Source organism: Melampsora larici-populina (genome assembly GCF_000204055.1).
Source record: "Melampsora larici-populina 98AG31 unplaced genomic scaffold MELLAscaffold_112, whole genome shotgun sequence".
Taxonomy (NCBI): Eukaryota; Fungi; Basidiomycota; class Pucciniomycetes; order Pucciniales; family Melampsoraceae; genus Melampsora; species Melampsora laricis-populina.
The window spans coordinates 75,008-102,443 of NW_006768876.1; the positions used below are offsets into that span (position 1 = coordinate 75,008).

The 27,436-nt window shown below is 41.7% G+C and overlaps 5 protein-coding genes across 5 annotated transcripts; 2 read left to right on the forward strand and 3 right to left on the reverse strand.

The window, feature by feature from the left end:
* Positions 1-4,178: 4,178 nt before the first annotated feature.
* MELLADRAFT_46189 (uncharacterized protein) lies at positions 4,179-6,094 on the forward strand (the record flags this gene model as incomplete). Its single annotated transcript, XM_007418912.1, has 6 exons — positions 4,179-4,285; positions 4,355-4,384; positions 4,519-4,686; positions 4,763-5,270; positions 5,350-5,450; positions 5,540-6,094. The coding sequence occupies 6 exons, from the start codon at positions 4,231-4,233 to the stop codon at positions 5,701-5,703; spliced, it is 1,026 nt and encodes a 341-aa protein (XP_007418974.1).
* Positions 6,095-8,977: 2,883 nt separating this feature from the next.
* On the forward strand, positions 8,978-9,551 carry MELLADRAFT_114109 (uncharacterized protein; the record flags this gene model as incomplete). Its single annotated transcript, XM_007418913.1, has 2 exons — positions 8,978-9,076; positions 9,261-9,551. The coding sequence occupies 2 exons, from the start codon at positions 8,978-8,980 to the stop codon at positions 9,549-9,551; spliced, it is 390 nt and encodes a 129-aa protein (XP_007418975.1).
* Positions 9,552-17,012: 7,461 nt separating this feature from the next.
* MELLADRAFT_69797 (uncharacterized protein) lies at positions 17,013-19,974 on the reverse strand (the record flags this gene model as incomplete). The annotated part of the gene is made up of 5 exons (XM_007418916.1): positions 17,013-17,087; positions 18,064-18,189; positions 18,330-19,207; positions 19,274-19,634; positions 19,795-19,974. 5 exons carry the CDS (start codon positions 19,972-19,974, stop codon positions 17,013-17,015), a joined length of 1,620 nt encoding a protein of 539 aa, XP_007418978.1.
* Positions 19,975-21,242: 1,268 nt separating this feature from the next.
* MELLADRAFT_114111 (uncharacterized protein) lies at positions 21,243-21,821 on the reverse strand (the record flags this gene model as incomplete). Its single annotated transcript, XM_007418915.1, has 2 exons — positions 21,243-21,481; positions 21,560-21,821. 2 exons carry the CDS (start codon positions 21,819-21,821, stop codon positions 21,243-21,245), a joined length of 501 nt encoding a protein of 166 aa, XP_007418977.1.
* A 1,945-nt stretch (positions 21,822-23,766) lies between these two features.
* Positions 23,767-25,081, reverse strand: MELLADRAFT_73700 (uncharacterized protein; the record flags this gene model as incomplete). The annotated part of the gene is made up of 3 exons (XM_007418914.1): positions 23,767-24,088; positions 24,175-24,338; positions 24,420-25,081. Coding segments are annotated over 3 exons (896 nt in total), but the record flags the coding sequence as incomplete, so codon positions are not given.
* Positions 25,082-27,436: the final 2,355 nt, after the last annotated feature.

Consider the following 27,436-nt stretch of genomic DNA (forward strand, 5'->3'; position numbering starts at 1 on the left):
GCAGGTTATCGATAGGATGCTCAAAGATGATCAGAAGGAGGTCACAAAGACCAAATGAAAGAATCGAAGACCCAAAGTAGGACCAAGTGATCCTGAGACCGCTCAACCCCGTGGCATATTCAACAAAGCTCACGTTTCGCCAGACCAATGGAAGCAAGTTGGTCAACTTATTAAGATACTCCGAGTGAGTTTTTTCATTTGAATCATCTCCTTACGCTGACACTGACTGATCCTTTCCTCGCTTAAGAATTTTGAATCTTTAACCAAGGTTTTCGAAGCCGATGCTCCGACTGGTTCACTGGTTATTTGGGAATACGTCAAGTTGAAGAAGTCTCTTCAAGCTAAGATCGACGCGTGCAAATCCCGAGCCGACCCTCTATTCCCGATGTATCACGCCATGCATGCTAGAGTCAAGGCATATCTAGCTGAAGCCCTTCAATCCAATGTCCTAGTCCTAGCCACTGTTTTACATCCCTCCTGGCAAGCTGACTACTTTCAGTTTGCTTTTGGCGAAAACTCAGACGAATTCATATCAGCTCAAGCTTTAATAGAAACAGCTTTTGAAATTAGACGAAGTAAACTGAACTCGGGCAAGAATAATGAAGGGCACAGTGGTGAGTCTAATGAGGAAGATGAAGATGAAGATGGATTTAGGGCACATAGAAAGAAAGTGCAGACACGCACTGAAAATGAGCTCAGCAACTATTTCAAGCGTGTTGATGAGCCATCTAAAGCTGTAGAGAAGGATCCACATCTTGCTTTAGAATGGTGGAAGGTAACAATATACTGATGATTATTATTTATCATCATTTCTTCTCACATTAAGTACCGATGGTATTTCGATTTCCTATCGCCCAGGTCAATGCTTCAAGGTATCCAGTTTTATCATCCCTTGCAAAAGACTATCTGGCAGTCTGTGGATCTTCATGTGCTGTGGAGAGGACGTTCTCCGCAGCTGCAGATGTCTGCAGCCGTGATCGAGGGGCTTTGAAACCATCAACGGTGGAGCGGTCAGTTGGGGCTCGCATCTGGTCTAAGGAGGGCATTGCGATTCAAGGTTTGGACTTTGAGGAGTGTCAATTGTGTATGGCCCACTCTAGTGCCTTGGATAAGTCACACCGAAAGAGGAGGGGGTGATAGTATTAGTAATTTTGCTTGATTTACTTTTCTCCTTTGTTCTTTTCTTTTTGAAATTTTTGTTTTTTTTCTTATCTTGTCAAACACAAGTTGTTTACGAAATCGGCTCTGAGAGCCATATTTGTTTCCTCATCTTTTCTTTACTTCTTATTACTCTTCTCTTGCCTCGTTATGCGGAGTGAATGTTTGTGGCTCGGTTATTTTAACAAAGATACCCAATACTTTACCAGTATCGTACAGTATCTAGCGTTACTCCAATACCACGATACGTATCGGTATCGTACCCGGTATCGAGGGTACTATACTCAACCTTGCCGCCCATAGTACCCTGATAAACGGTACAACCGTATCCGGTATCGTATCCGAATGGGCGGTACTGTACTGGATTCTGCCTGAGGTGGTATCCTGGAACAGATACTATACCTAGTATCCTCAATACTTTACCAAGTATCGTATCGTGGCGGCGTTGCCTGTGTTCCCCAATCCAGTCACGGGAACCTTGAGGCCAATTTCACCCAATGTTGTTGAAATCGACCTAGGTATGTGATCTTTTCTGATACAATTCCCTTTTTACCTTTCTTGATGATCAATTATGTCAATCTTTCTGAGTTGATGATTGCTTTCAGGTGAAGGTCCTTCAAACAACGGTCTTCCTGGTGCTCCCTGTACTTTCCTACCCTGCAAGGTTTGTAGAATCCAACTAAATTTGATCATGGTATTTGTTTCTTGAACCTCCTGATCATTTCTCTATTTATTTTTGGATTGAACTGACATTGGGTTTTGCGTCTATAGGTGACAAGTCCGCTGTGCCTTGTTGTTTAATATATTTTTAATAACAATCCTAATACTCTCATTTGTGGCTGGCCAGTTGTATTTGCTGAGAGATTTTGAGTTGGCTTTTGTATCTGAATTTTTATGTGATGTTGAAGTCTTGTATTTTAAAAGGAATAGGAGATAATTTCATTATCCTCACTCAGGGCGCCTCCACTTAAGAAATTTCTGACCAGAAATCACATTCTGCAAAAGTTTTCAATGCAAACATGAAACATGCACCAACAAATGGACACTTTGTATTTTGCAGAGGAATTTTATTGGCACGGTGGTCTTTCTGAGAGACTTGAGAGTTTGTTCACAACTGCTAAATTACGCATGACGGCCCTGGAGGGTCTGACTCAAACTGCAACAACCAAAAGCCCAATGGAGAGGTCACTACAACTTCAATCATATCCCTAAGGGCATGTTCACTTACGGACATTCTGACTCTGTAAATTTTAAAATGCAAAAATGAAACTTACTATACCAAACCAGCACTTTAAATTTTGCAGAATTCAATTTCTGCCCAGAAATTGCTTAAGTGAACGCACCCTAATAGAAAATGGGAGGGATGGTGGGTACAAAAAAGTTGTATCTTACACACAAATTTGTATTATAAAAAGAGATAGCAGATATTCAAAACCGTGATAACAAAGTGGATGTGATGAATAAAATACAAATCAGTGAAGGAAAAGAGAAAGATCTTTTTACAACATCAAAAGGTTTTTGATAAAGTGGTAAAGAGCTGCGTGAGCTACTCCTGTGTTAAAAACCATGTGTTTAGTAAGATCTTCTCTGAAAGATTTTTTGGGGACAAGTTTCCACAAATTTGGATTGTCTTTCAGAGCCACTTCACTAGCCTCAATTCCTGTAAGTTAAAACAAGTTCCAACTACCAATGTGTTTTCTCATGGGAAATTGCTTAAGTGAACACACCCTCAGAGTGCGCTGAGTTTCATTTGATCTGATAGTAATCAATACCTGATTTGTGTTTTGCTGTGAAATAAGCAATGGTCTTATGTTTAATCTATTTTGTGAGATATCAATTCAAGTGATCATCCAATGGAAGTGCATTTCATAGATGACAACATAGACAGTCCTTGTCCCCACAACATGGTATGAGTACAAGGTTAAGAATCTATAGACCCCAACATACAATATCCAAAGAAGTCATTGCAAAGTTATCAAAGCACTTGTCTCTACATCTTATATTGGAAAGACATGAGAGGAGTCAGCTTGGTTTTGAAGAGTAATATCTATGTGTAATTGGGTAACAGTGCATTGTTGTGGGTATGGACTCACACTCCAACGAGAGGCGTAGATTTTGTGTTGAGATACTCCCAGTTTATCTCTTTGACTTAAGTTTCAGAAGAATTAAGGTCTTTCAATTACCTGTGAAAGTTCTCTTTTCAATTACTTCAACACATTGATTTAAAACACGTCAAGATTAAAACAACACACCTGGAAGAAAATCTTATTGATCATTGGCACATTAAATCTTACATAATGCACCTAGAAAATCAAATGATATTCACTTCATGTCCTAATTCCTTCCGACTCATATAGCTAGTCTCTCTTGAAAGCTCTCTTTCCCTTTCTCTCATTTCCTCATCCGTTATATTACAAGAGGAAAAGAGAGTAAGTCCCTATCACTATTTCTCTTTATATGTTTATGATACCAATCATTATATATGATTGTGTTTTGTTTTCTTTTATCTATTTCACCTATATGTGTGTCAACATCAGAACAGATAACTAAAAGTATAAAAACGGTGCACGGAATCCTGGAACCCAGGGGGTGCAAGCCATCCTTGCTTGATTATTCAATGTCTGGAGACAACACGAACGTGTGCTCAACAAGAATTTCCTAAAGAGGACTCTCATCAAGAAAGTCAGCAGAATGGGTGCTGATAAATACACACAGGGGGCGGCTTTGATGCAGGCGAGCTGTCGGCGGACGAAGGGCGGGCCCGGGCTCCGCCCTTGGACCACATAGTCACCTTGTGAAGTCGAGGCAAACCGGCCGCCCCAGGGCGCCCAGCTAGCCACCGGAAGGTGAGCTGCGGGCGAGTTGTGGGCCAGAGCCCGACTCGACCATTGTAGGGCAGCATTCTGCCTCAAAGTCCCCCCGTGGTGTACGCTCCCGCACCCGACTTACCGCACGAGTGCGGATGCTCTGAGTGCCTGATCACGTGAATTTGAAAAAAGAATCTGTTGTTGCGGCCATCCCGATTCCTGAAGCCACGAGAAGCGAGGGAAAGAGACGAGTCACCTGAAAACCATGGCCGATACCTCAAAGCATGAGCAACAAGGGCTTTTACCACCTATTGATATTAGTTCAGTCGACCGCATTCCTCATATTTGCTCCACCGAGACTGACTCATAGTTCCCTCTTCATATATCAGCTAGGTCTCGGTTTAATTTGAACACGTATTGTGCGTTCGTCCGGCGCTTTGGCTAACGCGTACCTGCTATGTACGCCGCCAACTTTGCTGACCATCTTCAAAAATCCCATGTGATTCGCGAACGCTGTGCGATTTTTTTACGTGGAACTTTTCGAGATTCACAGACGGTCGACTTCGACATTTTATCACTATCACTTCACCTCTCACTTTACTTCGTTCTGAAAATGATCTTAGACGGGCTCAAAATTTATTGAAAGATTACGCTTCAGGAAATCGGTCAGACCTAGATGAATCGGTGACAACCCAAGAACAAATTTGGGAGGCCAAGCAACGTCAGAAGCCCAAACCGTTTCCTGCGAGCTTCAAGAGACGTGACGTTAAAGCTAAAATGAATTCTGATTTTCACAGTCGTCGAATCCTCACTTCATCCGGATACCCATGAGCCAATTCCATTACCCTTTCGACTTTCAGCCTTTGTGCCCACTAACCTCGTCATAGCCACTGGACTCCTTCTTCCAAACCCGTCACTCGTTTCGATAATAGGCTGGCAATGGGCAAATCAGACCTTGAATGTATGCCTCAACTATGCCAATGCGAACAAGTCAACTAGCCTAAGTTCGCGTGAGCTGGGGACAGCTTATGTTGCTGCTACAGCAACCTCAGTTGGACTTGCTGTTGGTCTAAGTCGATTAGCTAGGAGGGCAGCTACTGGAAGCATGATTGGTCGATTTGTGCCTTTTGTGGCTGTAGCTTCGGCTGGTTGTGTAAACGTGGGTTTGATGCGTTGGAAAGAGATTCAAGATGGGATCGATGTTTTTCCTCCAGATATAGAGTCTCCACAATCATTAGGAAAATCAAAAACAGCAGGACTACATGCTGTCAGTCAAACAGCTGCTTCACGAGTTCTGACTAACATGTGAGTATCATATGGCTTGGGTAAATCTTTTTGGCGAAGACATAAGATCGCAAGCCTCACTCTTATATGCGGTTCTCAGTCCTACTCTTATCATTCCGCCACTTGTGATTGCTGCTCTCCAAAAACGTGGGACGTTTGGAGGTCCACGAGGCAAAGCTCTAGAATTGATTACTAATCTTGGTGAGGTCACCTATCCTTTATCACATCTCTATAACATCCTTGTGTTTCATTGAAGCACCCAGGTCTAATTACCTTTTACCTGTCTCTAGGCTTGGTCGGTGGTTCACTCTTTCTTTTCCTCCCGCCTGCCATAGCTGCTTTTCCTCAACGGGCAACAATCTCAGTTTCACGCCTAGAGCAAGAATTTAAAGGGTTGGTCAACCCGCATACAGGATCACCTTATACTACAGTTGAATTCAACAAAGGTCTATAGACTGTTTTATCAATCCTCTTGACATTAGGTAGCATTTGGTCAATTGGATGATTTATATTCCAAGTTTTGAATTTATGCGATTAAGATAAGCTAGGACATGGAATTTATGACCGAACCTGAGAACAAAAAAGCGATGGTAATTTGTTTGCTTTGTTCATGCTTTGTTTCAGAAAGTGATTGATCATGGGGGCTCAACTTGTGATTATCACACCTCATCACTCCTCTCTTTGTTCATGGCCTATTCACCACATCCTTTCTCCGCTAGGTCGTCAAGCTCATGTATATGCCTAATCAATATGCTCCAGGACTCATAAGTAGCTAGAAAAGGAGGTATGCATGGTTGGCTCCAATACAATGAAAATCATCTCAAGGTGTCTCAAGTATGATATTCCATATCAGTGTTGTACCTCACACCGAAGCAAGAGTTATTTGTGAGGTTGAAATTCTTCTCACAGTTGATGAGACTCTTTACAGAGCAAGGCTAAAAACTGTGTTGATAAGGAATTGCACTTGTCAATGTTTGTTTTGATGTTTTCAAGTCATGAAATCACAAAAAATAAAGTAGCAAGGGAACATAAAGTGGGACAAGAGCATAAACTCTCTCATTAGTGTTGAGTTCTATTTATTTTATTCCATTGAATCAATATAGAGGAATAGAGACCTTGGTGTGATGTTGGTTGTATTTAGGAGGGTGAGATGATGGTTGATTACAATGGTTTTGTCCAGTGCCATACAATGGATGAGGACTCTGAGCATTCACAGCTGTGTGCCATAAACCGTGATGTATGTAGCTTTGGGGTATCTTAATCCACAGCCATTACACCCAAACACATACTTGGGGCATCCACAGTGGCAGCCCCCAAATTGGGGTTATCAGGGGGTTTCAGGTCAAAAAAGTTTGGTGAAACTTTTTGAAAAACGGACAAGTTTTTTAAATTTTACGTTTTTTTTTTCTGCAAATATACAGTCAACAGAATTTGGCACACCTAAAAAGGTGTCCCAATTTTTTTAAATTTACAGTATATTTTGCAACATCAGACAACTTGTTGGACTGTAAAATACCGTCAATTTCTTGACTTGAAACCCAAACTTAGGCCCCGTTTGGTTGCGAGTATTTTACTGTGGTATTTGGAGCATCACAGTAAAATAATTGCAAATTAAATTTGGACGTTTGGTAGCCCAAATTGAGAGATTAACGTACCACATTATTTGGACAATAATTGCCCAATGATGTGGTCATCTTACAAACTCCTTTTGGCGATTAATTCTGATTACCTCCAATTATTTCCGTACTTGAGAAGGGGACTTGTCCAATTTCAACCTCTTCCCATGCTTGTGATTACAATCCAGGAAATCCTTTTATAGGCATCATTGCCTCATTGATCTCATTACTTCATCAATCACTCCACCTGGTCAATCATCAAAATCATCACTTTTTGATATCATTGCTTCAACAATATCATTGTGTCTTCAAATCATTGTTTGTTAATTTCAAGTTATCAAAATCATCATCTGTTGATATCATCACTCTGGAAGTGAAATTTGAATGATGCGACTAATGAGAATAATGAGAAAGATGAGGATAACAAGATTGATGAGAAACATGACAACATTGTGTGTCATGACAAAGATGATCTTTTGGATCGAGCTCGATTCAAGAATGATAAAGTAGAAATAAAATGTAATTACATGAAACTTTTGATGATCTAATGACCTGTTTTAATGAAAGCCGAGATAGATAAATTGACTGAGTAAACAAGAGATTTGATGAACCTGATTGATGAAGAATCAATAATGAGAATTTTAAATTTTGAGTTGAATAAAAAATTGTTAGTTGTCACAAGCGCTGTAATTTGACTTTGGTTGTGAGTTGCCAAACAATGATTCTTAAAAACCACCGTTTATTTTTGTACTCCGATTAAATTGTGAGTTGGAACCTTTCCTGCATTATTTCCTCATTTCCTGTGGTACACTTTTACTGTAGTACACCAAAATCAATTGCAACCAAAAGGGCCCACGGGGCCTTAGCCATAGGGTTCCTGATATATACTGCAGTGGCAGCCCCTATAGCCAAACTTTTCTAGGGCCATTGCTAAATTTTGAGCTTCTGTTGCCAAATTTGACTGGATATTGGCAAGCCCCAAAACATGGCTACTTGCCCTTTCCCATAGTCACGTGAAGCCCACTCCAATCTGGAAAAGATCTTCTGTGTCTCTCCTTCAAGACTCATTCTGGGATAGTGTGAGGGGTCAGCTACTTTCTGGCTGACTCTTCACTAAAAAGGAAGTGTGTGAGGTCTTGAATGAAGTCTTCACGGGTACACCCAAGTGAAGACTGCAGTTAGTTGACCTCTCAGGAGAGGGCATATTGCCAGTGGGATGGCAGAGTAATCCCTCTAAGGATCTTACTCTGAGCTCTGGTTGATCTTACAACTCTGGAGCCTGCAGTACTTTAGACTCTGAGGATTCAGAGGTGCCGCGGGGTACTTTAGACTCTTATAAAGAGGAACCCTTTGCAAATTCCAAGCTTGTTCTGTTATCTATTAATCCCACAAGCTCAGAACACCACTTGAGGTTTTACAATAACCTGAATGAAAATAGAACTATGATAATCAAGGGTACAACAATATCACTATACTCAGTATTCTTGGTGAAGAATCAAGTAAGATGCGATGAGGAGTTGCGGTATGACAATAAGTTGGTTCTTCTTCCAAAGTGGGAAGAAGAGGGGTTTATATATGCTAGACCTAGGCATCAACTTGTGGTTGGCACTTAGGTTTGCTTTTCTTTGAGTTAGGTTTGGGTTGGGTTTGGGTTAGGTATACTATTACTGGTTAAGTCATAGTAAGTCTTTTTACTTAATTGACTCTTGAAACTGAGCCATGAGTTGTAATTCTTATTGTTTTAGACAAGTTTCATATATTTACATATGTATTACATATATTTACATATGTATTACATATATTTACATATGTATTACATATATTTACATGTGTGTTTGTTAGTCCGTGGTCCTGTACACAGGGCTCAGGGCTGACAGATATGCAACACTCAACACCATGGATCCAGCCCTCATAGCTCTGTCAATTCCTTCAGATTCAGATCCTCTCAACAATCAAACTCCCATCAACAACATCAAAACAGAAACTAATCAAGGACCTAACAATGGAAATCAAATAGATGGAACTGACAAGAACAAATCTTGTGGTAACTGAGGAAAAAACTGAACCATTCCAGAGGATCACCAACCATGCATTTCTTGGGGAGAGATCAGCATGGATCCGGTTATTGGTATTCAGCAGAATTGTGAATCTTACTGGAACTTAATCCACGAAAATTACATCAAGTTCAAGGAGAAACTATTGCATGACTCTGTATGCACTGCGAGCTCTCTCAAACCCTCATGTGAAAAAATATCTCCAGCAATCACCAAGTTTGCACTCAACTTTGCCCAGGCCAAATGTTGAGCTCAAAGTGGCCAGGTTGCTGGAGATATTGTATGTTACATTACTCTGTGAGCCTGAACTATACATAAACTCATCAATTTGGATTGATCAGCTTCAATTTTCCAAAGATCTGTATCAGGCAGATACTGGTGATGAATTTGCATTTGATCATTGCTGGGTGATTCTTAGAAACTGTGGCAAATGGAAGGACTTACCCATAGACCACAAAGGAAAGATTGCATCAGCAAAGAAAAACCCTCAAAAACATGCACTGTCTTCCAACCCACCTTCTAGTGCTGCATTGGTCATTGAACTGGACCAAGACAAGAACAGCAAGGATGCATACTCTATGACCTCTCATTCAACTTGTCCAATGGGCACAAAAGCTGCAAAGATGGCCTGAAAACTTGTGATGATGATCATTCATCCTCCAATGCTCAAATAGACAACATCAACAAGTCTAATTGAGCACTGGCTTGTGCAACCAAGTATAAGGCAGCGGCCCTGCCCGGATTTCCTAGGTAAAGATTATGTCAAAGGATCCTAAAGGCATGGAAGCAGACCATTGCAAGTATTACTTGATGAAACAGCATGATGTGCTAGCTCAATACAAGGCCAGGTAAGATTCATTTCCCTGTGTTCTCATCCTGAAGATATACTCATGGCATTGGTATTCTTTTTTGAGCTCACTAACTCTGTTGACCAGCTTTGGACAAGCAAATGTTGATAGAGAAAATTTATATTTATTCCTGATTCTTTTTGAACATGACATAGGAAATGAAAAGAGTATGAGCAAACAGCTATGAAGCTTATCAGAGAATCAGATATAGAACTAAATTGATTGAGTCAAAGCAAACTGAACCAACAGATACCATTATTAATATCAAGACAATCAAGTGGAATATGAAATGGTTTCCACTAACTAAAACATTTAAAAACAATCAATCTGATTTGAAGTCAATTTGATTGATTAAATTGATCAGGCCTGAAGTTCATATAACACAAGGCAAGAAGGGAAACGATTGATGGATACTTTCAGTCACTTCTAAATTAACCAGAACTCCACATTGTCCACTTCTGCATTACCATAACCTTCATAACTTGCGTAAACATATTGGAATTCGAATTGAAAGTTTCTAATGAGGAGAGTTGTAAGTGAAAAGATATAATCTAAATCTAATTTTTTTAACACTACAACAAATGACATCTTTACCCAGGGGTATAGAAAAGTAGTGTGGGCATAGAAAACTATTGGTAGGGTACTTTTCTATACCAATAAAAAATGCTTTTGATAAACCTATGTAAGATATTTCAGATTGAGAAATTGAGTATTATCTTTGCCCTGACTCAGCTGTATGTATTGGGACCCAAAGGCAGTGCTACAGTGCGCAGAATCTCAATTTTCTGTTTTTTGATATTTTTATCCTAAAATACAATTCTATGGTGATAAAAGAGATCCTCAACCATGTTCAGCAATGTATGTGAGTATGTATGCACAATCTTACACAGATTGCCAGACACTTTTTACATATGTACCACCCACTTTGGCAAAAAAAGTTGCATTAATAATTTAATGCAACTTTTACATCACGGTGAGAAAATTTCTCACCGTGTATGTATATGTAACACCACACAACAGTGTGCTTGTTAGAAAGGTTTGGTAACCAAATAAAAAGCAAAATCACCATGGTGATAATGAATCACAATGGTGTCTTTTACCATTTGGAACAACAAGGTCATTTGTTGATTGAGTTCAAAAACCAAAAAAAAAACTTAATCGCTCTCATTGCTCTCAATATCATCTACCTGTTCAACTTCTGCAATTATTTTTTAAGCAATTTGATTGATGATAACATGGTCAATGACCAAGCTCTTCACTGTTGGCAGCAAAGTTGAATTGGTGGAAATGATGTCTTTTGAGGAAGTCAGATTTGAGTCTGAATCAACACCACAATGAGATTGAAAAGTTTAAGTATAGAAAAAGGTTGAGGTGGTGATGATTTGAATGGTTTGCAATTGAAGACAACAGGGCTTGTAGAAAACAAAGAAAAAAAATGGTGAGGTCCGAAATAACTGGTGGTGATGGCTTGAGAAGAGAGAACAATGAAAAGTCGCAGTCGCATTAATTTGAAAATATTTGACTTTTAGTTGTTTTCAAGAATGCGCACAATCTTTGCACATATGTGCAGAGATCCGTGTATCTCTTTTGTTGCATGTTTGTTTACCAAACGAGATTTTTGGGTGACATATGCGACCGAAAATCACTGCGCTTTTTTGGTGGTGCACAGTCGGTTGCATAGGTCACACACCGGTTGCCAAAGTGGGTGTACAATATGACTGATGGACCATGCTTTCCCATTGGACAAGGCTCAAGAAGGGCTTTGAGTCTAAATTTATATTCAGTCCCTGTGGTCATGTGGATATTTTCATCTGTGGGTATAGAGCAGAATGGTATGTCTAGGCAGAGAGGACACGATCTCTATGGGTATAGAAAAGTACTTCACCCATAGTTTTCTATGCCTGCACTACTTTTCTATACCCCTGGGTAAAGATGTCATTTGGTGTAGTGTAATGAGATTTCTTCTTTTCCATTGTCTTCTTCTTCAGCTTGATCATCTTCAAATCCTTCATTGTTTGATTGGGTATCTTGAGAGGTAAGATTCACCAATAGTTGAAGTAGATTGGATGACAACATTTTTGAAGTTGGATGTGGATACAAAATCAAAATCAATTTGGTTGATTTGGTCTGGCGGCAATGAACGTTCCCATGAAGATATTCATTGTGAGAGTTTGCAAATACTGGTGTTCCCTGAGGTCAAGCTTTGTAGTCCTCATGGAAAAGATTCCAGATTTCCCACTGATTCTCATCCCACTCATCTTCAATTATCATGTTGTGCAGTATAATGCACACTATCATGATATCAAACAAGTCAGACTTGCACCATCCTTGTATAGGCCCTTGAATAATGTGCCAACACCCTTGTAGAAAACCAAAAGCTTGCTCCACATACTTTTGAAATGCTTCTTGTATCTGAGCAAACAACTTTGTTAAGTTGAAGTTTGAAGATGTCAGTTGAGATTGGACTGTGGTTGTGCAATGTATATTCAATTGACCTTATTGGCATCTTCTTGAGGATTGGAGATAGATTTTATTAAAGTTGACCATTTCAGATAAATGCTATCTGCCAAGAAATAAGCATGTTCATACCAATGTCCATTTACATACTGTAAAGCTTGAGTCAGGTGCTTCACCTTCAAAATACAGTGCATAGAGTGGTGTTTGAGATAGGACACTGATGTCATTGAGAGTTCCTGGAAGTCCAAAGTAGGCGTGCCAGATCCAGAGGTTGTATGAAGCAACGGCTTCTAATATCAATGTTGAATTTTTTTCTTTGCCTTTGTGGATTGTACACAGCCTTTGATATATTGGTTATATATTACAAGTTAGTCTTTGGGTAGATACATATATACTCAGGGATGACAATATGGAGCTAGCTAGAAGTCAAGCTTTTTACAGTTTTCTTGAGCCACTCCAAATCTCTAGCCACGTTAGATTTTGAGAGTGAATCCAGAAAACAACTTTTAATGTCTTGCACTTATTACCTAGCTATGTTCCTCCACACTTCAAGAAGAGGCCTTTTTCTCAGTGAAGGCAAAATTCTTGTAGCCAAGGGGCAGTGTCAAAGATTCCTCATGCTCAGCCTAGAGGGATTCTTGTTATGATATATATGATATGCCATTTAGGATAAAACTTAAAGCAGGTGACAGTGGATCTCTTTGCATTCTTAACCTGGCAGAAGCCCCTGCACCTTGATAAGATCTGCAGTCAATCTGATGATCTTATTTCTTAAGCACAAAGTTCTAGACACACCAGATTCTGACAATGAGATCTAAGCCACTTGGAGTATAATTTAGAAGGTGTGAAGGAGCCCTTCAACTGATGAAGGGGGATAGGGCAATTTTTTTGGACAACTCCACCACATTGAGTTGTTATGGGCTTAGTTGGAAGGTTGGATTTGAAAATTGCAAGTATAAGGGCTCATTTGGTACAACTTAATTTAAGCTACTTATGTCAAAATTTGACTTTCATAAGTCGAGTTTCGAAAAGCCCGTTTGGCACGGAGATTCTCGAACTTTCCAAAGTTACTTATGGGACCCATAAGTAGCATATTTGGCGACTTAAAATAAAGAGCTCAAGAGCTCTTTATTTTCCAATAAGCTACTTATTGACCCCCAAAATCTCGATCACTTTTCTTTTTTTTAAAAAATTTACAAGTCCAATCTTCCATACCCCCCTGTCCGCACTTCAACTCAGATCAACGTCGTCGTAAAAAGAAGTCTCGATTCACTCTCATCTTCAAACACCACATCCAAAAGTCACGATACGGAAACCATATAATCCAATGTCATTAAAAAACATCTTGTAAGAAAAGTAGTTCAACATAATTGGATTTGCAAGACAAACAACGTTTATGATTTTTTGTGAAAGGTTTTTCAACTTATACAATATATCAATCCACATTCGATCGATTCTTGAGGAATCGATCAAATCTCTAGACAAGAAAATCGCTTGTAAAAAAGTAAAACAATGGGTAGTTCTGGAACTAGAGATGAAACGAAGAAAAGGGAAAGTAAGAAAAAGTGAAAAGATATGGAACGGTCAACCAGATTTTGGCTGCCAAACGAAATTCGGCTTTTATGTACTTTTAAGTTAACTTTTATCAAGAAGTCAACTTAAAACCAAAATCGACTTTCCGGGGTCGGAAAGTTCGTACCTTATAAAAGGTACAAAATTTTGTAAGTCGTACCAAACGTGCCCTAAGACTTGCTAAGCTCTACCATTTGGGAACCAAAAACTGAGTAATGAGTAGCTACATCAGTACAATATCATGTTGGGCATTATCAACATATCACATAGCTCTCCTTGGTAAATCTGTACTTCCTCAATACAAATGACCATCTTCCAAGCGGTTGTTAATTTATCACAACTCTCTTGTCTTACAAAACTAAACTAGAGGTTTTTTGTACAGTAGATCCCATAAAGGATGAAATCAAGAATTTTTCAAAATCAAGTGATGGTCCTTGCGCCCGGCAGTAAAGTTAAGATCGACTGTGCAATCTGTCAAACTTACACGCCACATCACAGATGCTTACTCCAAAAAAACAATCTATAGTCTTATAATTTTTGATTGTTCTCCAAGTCCCGGTGTCCAATTGGTTTGAAGCCTCTGGCTGAAGAGCATGGTTCAAAAGAAGTCAGTGTTCGACTTGTTCCTGCCTTTTGTTTCCTCGGTTTTCTTTGTGAAGATCAATATTGACCAATAGACCTGATGCAGACAAAGAAGACCAGTGTGTCTATCTTATTGTGATAGTTTTTGTTTTATGGCAAAAAGCAAAAAAAGACTTGTAAAGTTAAGAAATAAATGCCAAAAAGAGAGGGAATCAAACACACAAAGGTAGCCTTTCAGCGGACGGAATCCCAACAAATGCCAAGGCCAGATCATGCTGCTAAACCACAACAGTTTTTGCTGATGTCCTTATTCCTGGTATAGATTCCATCATACATTGGGGATATGTATGTATTTATATTTGATGTGGCGTGTAAGTTCGACAGATTGCACAGTCGATCTTAACTTTACTGCCGGGCGCACGGACCACCAGTTGATTTTGAAAAATTAAGGTCCAGGCGCAGAATCAACCTCTTTTTCAGTCGTTTTCCAATTGTAGAGTTGTTTTAGACTTCGAAATCAGCGTCCAAGTTCATGCAGAGTTTGAGTGATTGACTACAGAGTGTCCTGCACTGTTCCATCTAAACCCATGACCTTTGGGATGTCCCTTTCAGTGACATTTAGTACGCCTGTGGACCAAGAACATATGATCATTCATGTATTGGACTCGCCTTCAACTTCCGTCTTATCCCTTTTCGCCTTCAACCTCAGCATACGACTGTTACACCTCCGCTCCCAAGCTCAGTTTCCTGACGCCATGCAGGCCAATTCGTTACTGTTCCAACCAAATGGGCTTCCTACCCGCGGTTCTCCTGCTTTGCGTAATTCAATGCTAATGCTCGTCTGGTGGCATATCTACAAGTTTGAAGAACTTCGCAAGGTCCTACAATACCTGAATTACATCAAACAACTGGGAGGAGATCCACTCCCCGACTTGTCGGCACGACGGGTGAATGTCGAGACGTGGCATCCTCGAATCAGCCAACTCACCACCCGATTCCATCCGGACGAGATTTTGGCGATCCACCACTGGGGTGGTTTTCCCCAAACAGTGATCCTGCCGAATTGTGCTCGAGAAGATGGTCGTACAGCTCTAGCAATCTACATGGCTTGGTTGGCGACGCCTTCTCGCTACTTTTATCTGTCACAAATCTTTGGCCGAGAACTGTCAATCATTGGTAGGATCTGTTGCTGGGTCCAAGCGTGGATATATGAGAACTGGGGTTCTCTTTTGCAATGGGATCCCCGTCGATTACCTCCCGACGTACTTGAAGGCTTTGCAGCCAGTTTGGTGGAAGAGAGGAATTGCCCCATGGACAATTGTGTGGGGGTTTTAGACGGTCAGTTGGCCTGCTAGCTCATTGTGTTTTCTTGGTCCGATTCTGACACGGGGCTTTCAGGAACCGTGTGGCACATGGCACAACCTAAGTATAACCAGCGGGCTTTTTACAATGGCCACAAGCGAGTCCACAGCCTGAAATACCAGGCCGTGGTTACCCCCGAGTGAGTCAACCTTTCCCTTCCTTTCAATGTTCATCGGCTGAGCTCACGTCCTCCATCCCATTATTGCTAGTGGTATTACTGCCGATCTCACAGAGGCCTACATTGGCTCTCGCCACGACATAGCAATCTTGAGGATGTCGAGCCTAAGTGAGGCATTGGAAAAAGATGCGAAAGGGTTTCATGGTTGTCAAATGATGTTATACGGTGATCAAGGGTATCAAAACTTGGCTGTCTTACTGACTCCATACCCAGGTCTCAACCTTGGCCCAGAACAATCAGTGTTCAATCGGATCATGTCAAGTCTCCGGGTTGCTGTTGAACATGAGTTTGGCCGGTTGAGAAATATATTCCGAATGACTCAGTACAAGGGTGAGTCATTTTCTTTCTATGACTCATATATTCAAACGATATATGTATTTGTATGAGTATGTGGATTCTAATATCCATGTTTTTGGCGCATTCAACAGACAATTTACGGTTCTATGTCAATGAACTAAACTCATTCTACCATTGTGCAGTTATCTTGAAAAATTTCTTGGTTTGTTGCGGTCGAGGCCCGCTAGGTGGGGTGGCAGCTCCTCCCACCTTGGAGGCTTATTTGGGGAGTCGCAGGATGCCTGGTGATTGGCTACCTAGAAATCGAGCCAATGATGACCTCGATGATCTGAACTAGGGGGCCTATAGGCCGGTTTCAAATGAGGATGATGTCTATCTATACAAATAGAATACTATATGTATAGATAATTTTTATTGTTTTGTAAGGATGAATGCAATGGACCTTGGAGATCCCAAAACAATGTCATGTACACATTGATCTTTGATGGATAAATTAGCTCTGTGTGAACAACATGAGGTTGTTGTAATCGCTTGAGTGTAAACCCCCTGTTTGATGAGGTGCCACCAGGTTTGAGGGGTCTGATAGATCAAGGGTAATGGATGTAAGTGTCCATCCGGTTCCTCACAAGGCATGATAGCAAGAATTGCCTGATCCATCAAAAACTCGAGCAGGTCCATGGCTCGAGTGGATCAGCTCTCAATTTCTTGCTTCTTTTTGGCACAAAGACCGGACCCCAGGCTTCATTGACACTTGAAGTCGCGGGTGGAACAATTGGTCACATGTCATGATGAATTGTTCAACTTATGGCTCTTATGGCTCCGGTCTTCGCAGTGCCCTTCAAAAAGCAGACCCGAATACTCCACTCATAACTCTGATGCTTGGCGTGGTGATACGCAAAACTCAAAGAGAAACAATCCGGCTCTCATTTGATTCAAAGACAGGCGAGTCAGGTTTGATTCGCGTGGGGAGGTGCGAAACAATTGCAAAGTGGGTTACATGTGATCTGATGAGAAAGAGATACAACTAAAATAATAATGATCTATGACTTTCTCTCAGTTGATAACAGGGGTAACGGATTTGGGACCTAAACGACAGTAACCGTCGGTTTCCAACAACAAGAATGGATCAGTATCATTCGAAAAGCAAGACGGATGAGGAGAAGCTGGAACTGACTACTCATGATGACCTTTGGGCAGGAGGAAGACGTTCGGCAAACATCTTGAGGACTGAACCCATCTCTGCAATACTGCCTTGGACCGAGTCCATGGAAGACTTCAGTTCATTGATGGTCTCATCTTTCTTCTCCTCACGAGACGCATTGGCCTGAAGCTCTTCTCGTTGCAATGCAATTGTATCACGGGCGGTCTGAGAATCCAGTTCCAACCGAGCCTGTGATTGAGCCAGCTCTCGCTCGCGCTGGAGATTCATCACTGTCGTTTGCTCCTGGTGACGCTCAAGAGCGAGGGAAGTGAGCTCATTGGCCCTTTCAGCCGCCTCACTGTTCTTCATGGTGACATTCACCATATGTGAATGAGTTTCATCACCGGCAAGTGTCTTCATCACTCCGTCACGTAAGGCACGTGAGGTAGTTGGAGGTCGTTTGCCAACCTTGTTGGCTTCAGATCCTTCCTTGCCATCTTCCTCCAATTGCATTGGCATACGAGGAGGCGCTGACTGAGGTCGGAATGCACGGGCGTCCCGTAGGTCATTTGCTTTAGCCAAAGCGGTCGCGGCGGCCGCTTTGGCAGCCTTCGCTTTGGCCGTTGTGACCTTCAGCTCCTACATACAGTAATATGACCCAAAAATTCGGTGTGTGATATGTCAAACATAGAGATTCTTCCACTCACCTCCTCCTTAACCTCCAAGCGCTTGATCCACTTTTGCAACTCGCCATCAACCTCCTGAGTGCCACTAGCCACCAGAGACTTGGCTTCGACCTTGCGGAGCCAAGTTTTCAGGCTCTCGTACCTGTACTTCAATGTATACGTATTTTTGGCTGTGGAAATACAGGCAAAATGTTCCATGGTATGTGGGTGCGTCTGCATGGAATCCGATGCATGTATATCAGAATGCAATATGCCATCTGAACCGTAAGAACCCCAAAAAGACTCACTGTCAGAAGTATGGTACATTGACGGAAACGCTCCACCATTTCCTTGGCCACTGCGAAAGGTTCGAAAGAGGCTAGGATCAATAGCCAGAGCACGTCTAGGCGTCCCGGTTCACCCCAATGGAACCGTCCGGACGCAGTCTCAGGGCTGTTGTCCTTTTTGCGCGGCTTGGCAATCGAGATTGGGCCGGCCTCAACGGTTTGAGGCGAGGGCCGGAGCTCACCGTCATTGGGGTTGACTGGCGACTGTTGACCCGGCGCTGTGAGAAAATGTTTGTGAACATGGATGGAGTCAGCTTTAGGTTGAACTGATACGAGGGGAGGTGACTGACTTGGTTGAGTCACCTTGGCCAACCAGGACCCAGGTGAGCTGGGAGAAGTCAGACGAGAAAACGGATGCCGGAAAGGCGCAGGATAGACGATCACAGCAGTTGATGTGGTTGGGGCATTTGGCGAAGCCCCAACCAGGGCACCAATCGAGGTAGTAGGTGCGGCAGCCCCCACTGAGCGTTTACCACCAGACTTGCGTGCACGAGGTGATTGGGATGTTTCATCTTTCGCTTTATGACCTGAGCTGGGCACTTTCACAGAGGAGGAAGGAATACGATCGGGCCTGATGAGGATCTCTTCCCCATCATCAAAATATTCCAGTTGCTCCAATTCCGGAAAACCCCCATCATGAATGGGGTGGAATCGGGGTCTGGTTGGAGGTTTGACAACGGAATCGCTGTTGTGCTTGACTGGTGAGGTTTTGCGAATGAGGGGATTCACATGAGCTTCGCTTTCCGTGGGAGTAGGATGAGTCGGGATTAATTGACTGGTGGAGGGTGAGGAAGATGTCGGAAATTGGGTCTCCCTGCGAGCCACAAGAATACACGCAACTTTGGAATATCACCCAATGAGCGATGCTGATATTCCAAACTACACCAATAGCTGGTTAGACTCACCAGAAATGCCCGGGTCCACTGGATCCTCATTGGAATCTGCCAAGAGATGACAGAGGCCTTCATCCTTGCCTGACGATGTGGCATCCTTTGCTTCTTGGAGGACATGTACATTGTACTTTGCTGAGGCGTATGCCTCATGGTGTGGATTGACACCGTTCCGACACCAGGGAAGAGGATTGGTTTGATGATTGAGGTTGTTGAGTGAGCGGGCTTCATTGCAAGCACCGTTGAAGGCCACTGTGATTCGGTCGTCCGATATGACTCTTGGAACTCTCCAATCTACCATGCTGTTGTAATCATCCTTGCTCTTCCACGGAGGATGGGAGAGATTGTGAGAATATGTCACACACCCCTCAGCAGACTGCTCCCTGCAAGCGAGGCAAAACACCGATGACACAATCAGGGATAATCGAAGAGAGGCCATGTACATGAGTGATTGCAGAACTTACACATTAGGAAACCACACAGCTCCCATATATGGGTTTGAGCTGACCGCCGGTGGAGCATTTACCGTGCCCTACAGCGTTTGTTGGAGGAGATGTTTGATTAGAGCCCGTCTTGGAATCAGAAGCCTGCAAAATATGACTCTTAGATCCGACCAGTAGGATACACCACGCAACTACCAGGAAATCCCGCACCTGACTACGCAAGCTTTTTGAAAGGTTCAGGCCGGCAATTGGGGACCAGTTAGGTTTGGACATATTTAGAATATAAATTTGGATTTTCCAGGCCCAGAAACTGACAGTCAGCCATGTTAATGCCAATCATGAGGCCGAATACACTGATCAAATACGCACTGGAACAATTTTGTAGGATTCAAACGATTTTTATAAAGCTAACGGACCACGATGTCAGCTGTAATCCACAGAGGCGAACAGAGCAGAACCAGAAAGAAGCTAAACGCACCACAATGACTATGGGGCAAAATATTGACAAGCAATCATACTCATCTGCTTTATATACCGGAAAGGTCTGTTCCAAGACCTTTCACAGAAATCTCCCCCCCCGTTTGCAAGGTTGGCTCAAAACCCATACCATTCCGCCGTGATATCACGACGGAAAGCTTGTACAAACCCTCTGCACACAAGAGATGTGCAACAAAAACTGCTGTCCACGGGTTAAAAAGCTAAAAGATCATCTGTGGTCCGCTTGCATAACAAGCAAATTTGGACGTCCAAGAAGGCAGGTTTTTAATTTTTTACTGCCGCATGCCAAGCATCCGGAGTAAAGCAAACAGCTGTGTTTGCTGTCATTTTCAGATGACCTCATGAAGACGTGCCTCCCTCAAAATGTGTGAGGCTTGTCAATAAGCAACCTCAAAACTTGTCTATCGGACTGTGCAATGCATTTCAAAGTGCATCTAAGGCAAATATGAGATATCGAGTGTGAAATACCGTGAAAAACAAGCTACATATCGTATTTTCGTGACAACAAAAATACAAAAATCACGCCTGGTCTCTATTATCGATTTCATTCTTTATGGAATCTACTGTACATCATCTCAAGTTGTATATCAGGGATGACTTGTGTATTGTGTTGCTAGACACACAAGCCCTTTGCAGAATTAATGACTTTGGAAGAAGAGAAAACGCTTGAGTTTTCAAAAAAAAAACTTGTGAATTTTTCTCAAAAACTCCTCAAGTTTTTTTCAAAAACTGAGCAAGAGAGCCGACATCTTTAATCAAATAAATCCAATGAATTCATCAAAAAGTGGATATTTGAGAAGGGGATAGCCGTACAACATGAGGATCGTCATCAAAATGAGCTACAAATAATGCTTGAGCTCAAAAATCAAGTTTGTTTGTGATTGTTATATCAATCAATTGAACCAACTTCTTGCCCAGTTTTTGACAAAACTAGGTCACTTTTTGAAAACTCAAGGTTTTTTTTCTCCAAAGTCATCAATTATGCAAAGGGCTGTAAGACTGGCAGAGAGTCTGTGCAGTGAAGTTTCCAGCCTTGATCTAGTCTAGAAGTCTTCAACACCCTGAAATCTATAACATTCAGAATGCCAGGCCGCCATTGAATCTTGTCTATTTTTAATACATCCAGCCACTTCCAACGGGTCTACCCACACATTATTGCGGTTATGAGTATCTGCACCCTGCACTGCCTTTGCATTAGATGGAATTTTTGCCACAAACAATTTAGTGCGATCATCCACCTCCATTATATATTCGAACTCATCTAACTCTAATTCATAACCCGCTGATTGCCAAAATAGATGAATCGTGCAATCAGCAAAACGCTCAACGTCAAAAGGTGGAATCAATGATCTCGACTCACTTTCTTCTTTCAATTCACGCTGAGCAGTCTGGCGCGTGTCACCCTCGTCCATCTCTTTGGGCTTCCCGCGTGGGAAACAAAGCATTTTGCCATTACCACCTTTGTTCTTGGGTAGGGCATTGTCTGGATATGATAATAACACCCTGTTGTCCCGGTACGCAAGTATCATAGCCTTGTAGCCGTCCACGTCGTCATACGGTCCGCACCAGATGTGCCTGGTGCTCCCAAAGAGAATAATCGAGAGGATCGCAGTTAATCGCATTTATGAAATATCAAATCCAATAAGTGAGTGACGTGTTGGGCTTAATCGGTGATGGGGTCGGGTGAAAAGGGCTCCTTTTTATACACATCCGCACAGCTTAGAATATTTTGAAACTTCTTGATGCTACAATATCCCGCCATGAAGCACCTGGGTCAGTGGCGCCTAGGAACCTGCGCACAAAGCTGCTGCTTCCCGAGGATAAAAGTTTGAGTCGCTTGGTCGGATGATTCCGACAGGACTTTTACGTAAATACGCTTCATAGAAAAAAAGTCGCAGCTCTTACAAAATGCTGTGTATATCCTATTTTTATGACTTGTTAACGCAATTTTTCCTACTTGTTCCGATAGCTTAATCTAAAACGAGTTTGCAAGGATGTCAATTTTCATTTTTGACTTTTTGTGTCCGGGTGGTCCTCCTCTTGAGGCCTTTGGCTTTCTGCTGTAAAGTACATAAGTGAATTCGTTTCATTCTAATTCCTTCCGAAGCGTTTACTTTTTTTGGAAAGTTATTTAAACGACTTATCTAACTAAGCAGGAAAAGGGGAAATCAAGACATCGACCGGTCAGGCAGAGCTACGCAGGCCTCATGGTTTGAGAAAAGCGTTTTCTTCCTGGAATAAATTTACGTAGCGTGTTACAAGGTGCGACGTGATCCAGCTATCATGTTGAAATTTTCTAGCTTTCGAGATATGATGAAGAAGATTTCGAATCTAATAAAGAGGAGTTATGTGAACGGGCCGAGCGGTGCGTGGCAGTGATCAAGAGAGCGGCAGAAAGTAACGTATCAGTTGCTGATCTCGAACATTATGTTTTGGAGACTTACGTGGTACGGTTATCAAACAATTGTTGACCTTCACCGCTCCAGCAACCTCCTTCAGATCGGATGGTCACGTAAGGCAGCGTAAGGCCCCGTATTAACACTGCTTGTCAACAGTATGTATGTATCATCGAGTTTTAAGCCAGATATCAGTTTTCTATTGGTGTCTGCCAATTATCTGTGTGATTTAGCTTCACAACTTGGTGATAAGCCTTTCATGAACCACTGTCGATTCCCTCGAAAGACTGACTGCATCTCCCGATTGCCTTACTTGAAAAATAAGACTTTTTGTGGTCATCGATCTCATCTGATTCCAATGTTTCATTACATTTTCTTTCTTTGTTGCATTGTTATTTCGGACCAACCGAAAAAGTTGATTCTCTTCCGATGCATCGAAATCTTGTGACATGCAGTAAATTCATTTTTAGCGTTGAGACATTTACAATCAGAAAAACAGTGTGTCATGAAACTCGAGCAAGCAGGCAGGAGACGTGATTGATCAGTCATCAAACTCATGACCCAGTCCCTCTCCCTCGCGAGAACCCCGAGTTTTCGCAAGGGACAGGGACTGGTTTAGGTTGATGAGTCATGGCTACTTCAACGCTGTTGGTAGTGCACAGCTTTCCCTTTGCTTGTTTATGGCAAGAACCTTGTGTTTTCAACCCACTGTGAGGGGAGCTCTTTGGTCAGTGGATTTAGCTGAGCTCCATAGTATGCAGGTTGCTCAGTATCTCCCCTTGTATGACCGGCTATGAGTAGTCAATGTGGTAGATATGGGCCCACTCTCTAGTCTTGCATCAAGAGCTCTGCGGCTTCTGGACAAATGTCATTCATCGAGTTATCTGCTTCGATTGGTAATTGAAGCCGGGTTTCAATACTTCTTAAACTTGGCCAGGAATGTTTGATTCCTTGGCGTCGATTCGAACAAGAGTCGATACAGTGCAACGGCTCGCATCGAAACAGTCCGGTGCGTCCGGATGCTATATCAAACTTTGATGTAAACTTACTTTTCGGGATCTGCGGCAGGAGCGATTCATCTTTCCACGAGTGATACATTGATTGGATATCCGCCAAGCGATCAAGACTTGTAATAATTGTCATGCTGATAAGAGCATAGTTCATGCAGGAACATGTCTGGCATCGAGCTTGTTTTCATACGTGATAAGGTTACTTATCATCAGCGATATGGTTTCTTATCGTCGGTGATAAGGTTATACAATAATTGAGAGCTTGAGAGGCTGCTATCGCACAGCACCGCAGTGAGTTCGGGTTAGATTTACTTAAAACAAAGTGTTTCTGCATTTCATCAATACAGTCAAAATCAGATTCCAAGGTGAGGTCAGAGGTAAAAATTGCTTCATGAGATCAAAGTTGAGCAGTGTCACGTTGATGAACTCGCCGAGGCAGGGCTATCCGGCTCTAGTTGACCCATTGAATTCCGACGTGCTTTACTGTAAAACATATCGTAGCATCGATTCAAGTTAATGTGCTTGACAGGCAGTGGCGAGAAGAGTTGAGAAAGATGAAGGTAACTGACAAAAATGTATAGCTCAGAATAATATCATCTATATCATTCATCAAAGGGTCTTCCATAAAATCCTTATCGATGAAGAAAAAGATCGGTAAATCGACCTCTTCTCCTGCCATTAGCCTTTGTTCATCAAAACAAAAGCATTCAACTTTAGCGAAATAAGGTGCAACCTAAGAGATTGGTACGAGACAAAACATAGATGAGCTCTCTAGTCAATTAAATCTCTCCCCGCGAATAATCGAGTAGCTTACCTGTCCAGGTGTGACATTGTAAGTGGCAACGCCCAAGATATCCTTATCCGATAAGTTCTTAGCTTTGTAGAATGCTAACACCGTTTCCCCTGGCTTAACTTTGACAGACTTTTGACAAGGCCAAAACTTCCAATTCAGTGTGTCACTCTTATCAGCATTGAATCGGACAGTAATCGATTTCTCCCCAATCGGTCTAGAGATTCGATCTGCTGAGAATTTTCCATTTCCTTCCTGCTTGGTAAGTGGCGTTCCATTATATCCTGTGACTGAGCAAAAGACCCTATAGAGCGGTACAGCAGCGTATGAGAGTCCTAGAGTAAGAATTCCTAATGATAAGGTATATAGCATCAGACTCCGATTCCTAGCTTTGTAGTTTGTTCGGTGTCGGTCTCGATACTGGTCAATGATGGTCCTCTGAGGCTGTCCTGATCTTAGTCGAGAGAAATTGGAGAATGAACGTATTGTTCTTTCGTTCCTCCATGATCTAGATAAAGAGGAAAACCCGGATCGTGCTGAGGAGAGTTGAGTGAAGTTAAGTTGAGGTGAATTCAAAATTGATGGACCATGATACAAAGAGTTGAGATTTGATTCTAACTTGAATTTTCGTATTGATAGTGAAGTTCTTGTCCATATCGAACGTGTGGTCAAGGGTTGAAACATATTTCCTTTGGATTGCGTTTAGCAACAAATGCTGGTGCTGGTCTTCTTTGCTTGGGTTTTCACCAAATTGGGAAAAGCTGTCGTCTGCCTAACAACGGGACCCGGACCGGTCCCGGAGCTCGTCACCCATAGCACCCGGCCATGGTTTTGTATATACAGCTGGCAAATCTTTGGACAGACTTTCTCCAAGGGTTTATCTGAGGCATTATTCTGCACTGAAAATTAACTCGGATCAAAACCTAGGAAAGCTTCCGTATAATGAGGTTCTGGAAATTGTCTCAACTCAAAACCAAGCAATACCCGGCATAGTGGGTACTGCCTAGACCTGTGAAATTGGGTATTTTGAGCAAGAAGCTCATCAAAGCCACAAAATTGGTCGGATTCCAAATCCGAGAGTGGCATTCAAATCTTGAGATTGAAAGCAATCCAAATATGTTTTGAACATATTGTTTTTGGACATGTTTGCTACTTTTACACTATAGCTGATTCATTTCATACAATGTAATTTTGAACAAACTGTTAAGAGCAATACAAATTCTGGTCCTTTGTGACCTTGTTGATTAGTGAGAAGAAAAACTAAGGAGAAAAATCAAAAATTGATGAAGATGTAAGAAAAAAGCAAAAAAAAAATGAAATTGAGGTTAGGATTGGTCGTGGAGTGGCAAGCAATGGATTGGTGGATATGTACTACCACTTTATAACCTCAGCAATCAGTGAACAACAACCAATGAGAAAAGTCAATTTTTGATAAATATATGGAAAAAAGGAAAAAATTGATATGGCAAGGTTATGATGGTTGCAGAGTTGTGAGCAATGGTTTGATGAGAGGTGTATTTCTTAATATAGTGGTTGGTACCAGGATTGGCCTTCATAGCCTCTCTAAAATTCATCAAATTTCTTTTTAAAAAAATAAGTAAAGTTCATCATTGATATTGAGAGAAAGTTTGACTTACAAGAGACTGAACATGATCTTATTGGTTTGTTACAAGAGGTCACATTTACCTAATCTGTTCAAACAAATCCTTTGCTTGTTCAGCTTGGAAAACTCATAGCTGTGTGCTTGATAGTCTGGAGCAAAAGCATTGAATGTCTTAGACCTATCAGCCAAGGACAAAAGAAGAAGATAGGCAAAGAGAAAAGTAAGACTTACATGGTTTGATGTAACACCAAAGAAGCTTGATTGGATTAAATTCATGTGGATGTGATCTTATTTTTATTTTTGTGCTTGGTCCAACATTTCATGATTTTAGACACCACCCACCATACACATACAAATCCCCCACTTCCTTCCTTACATTGGGGGACATGTGGGTAGGATACTATGTTGTGACTGTGAACAGTAAGAGTAAGGTTGTGATTGGTAAACAACCCCAACACTTCAAACACCCTTACGCTTTGCCTTCAATCTCAGATTGGGAATGAGTTTATGCTGAAGTAACTAGAGCATTGGGGGCGGCCTGCCACCCTTTTGGTGTTGTAACCTCAGCACTTGCAGACTCAGCAATGTGTCCCAATTTGTATTGCTCAACTCAACCATGCTGCACTCACTCCATATCATGTGTCCTTACCAAACTGCTGCATTGACATATTTTACACAGTGATGTGTTTGTTCCATCACTGGCACATCAGATTGCTTCCTCCAGCGCACCCTCCAGCAACACCCACATGGCGTGGGGTGCTACTCGCGCTTGCAGCTTGACACTCTACCCTCCTTAAACTACAAGAAACATAACATTTTCTGGGCAGAAAATTAAATTATTTGTATACAAAAATCTGGAAAGGTCAGAAACAGAGCAAAAAATATGAAAAAAATATGCATCCTGTTCCTTGGTTTGAGATCTCCAATCTGCATATTTTTCTGTATTTTTGGAGTTCATATTGGTGAGTGTACTAACAATAAACCCTCATAATCATCAGATTACCACCTGTAACAGATGCATTATGGCTCAAAACACTTGATTTTGAGTGCATTGGAAAGCTGGTATTTGCCTGAAGATAGTTCATAAATGAAGCAAATATGTGGCGGGCCTGCAAAGAAAGATATCCCCAATGAAATTGAATTTCACATATCATCAAATAGAATGTCAGGATCATTGGGATTACACATTTGGTGTCACAATAAAAGTTGTAGTTCAGGAATTCAGCTTTCTAATGCACCTACAATCAAGTGTTCTGAGCCAGAATTGACAAAGGTATGGGGTTTTGTAGTAATCAAAATTTTCTCTCAGCACTGATCAGCCAAAGTTCAGCATCTGTTACAGGTGGTAATCTGATGATTATGAGGGTTTATTGTTAGTCACTCACCAATATGAACCCCAAAAATACGGAAAAATATGCAGATTGGAGATCTCAAACCA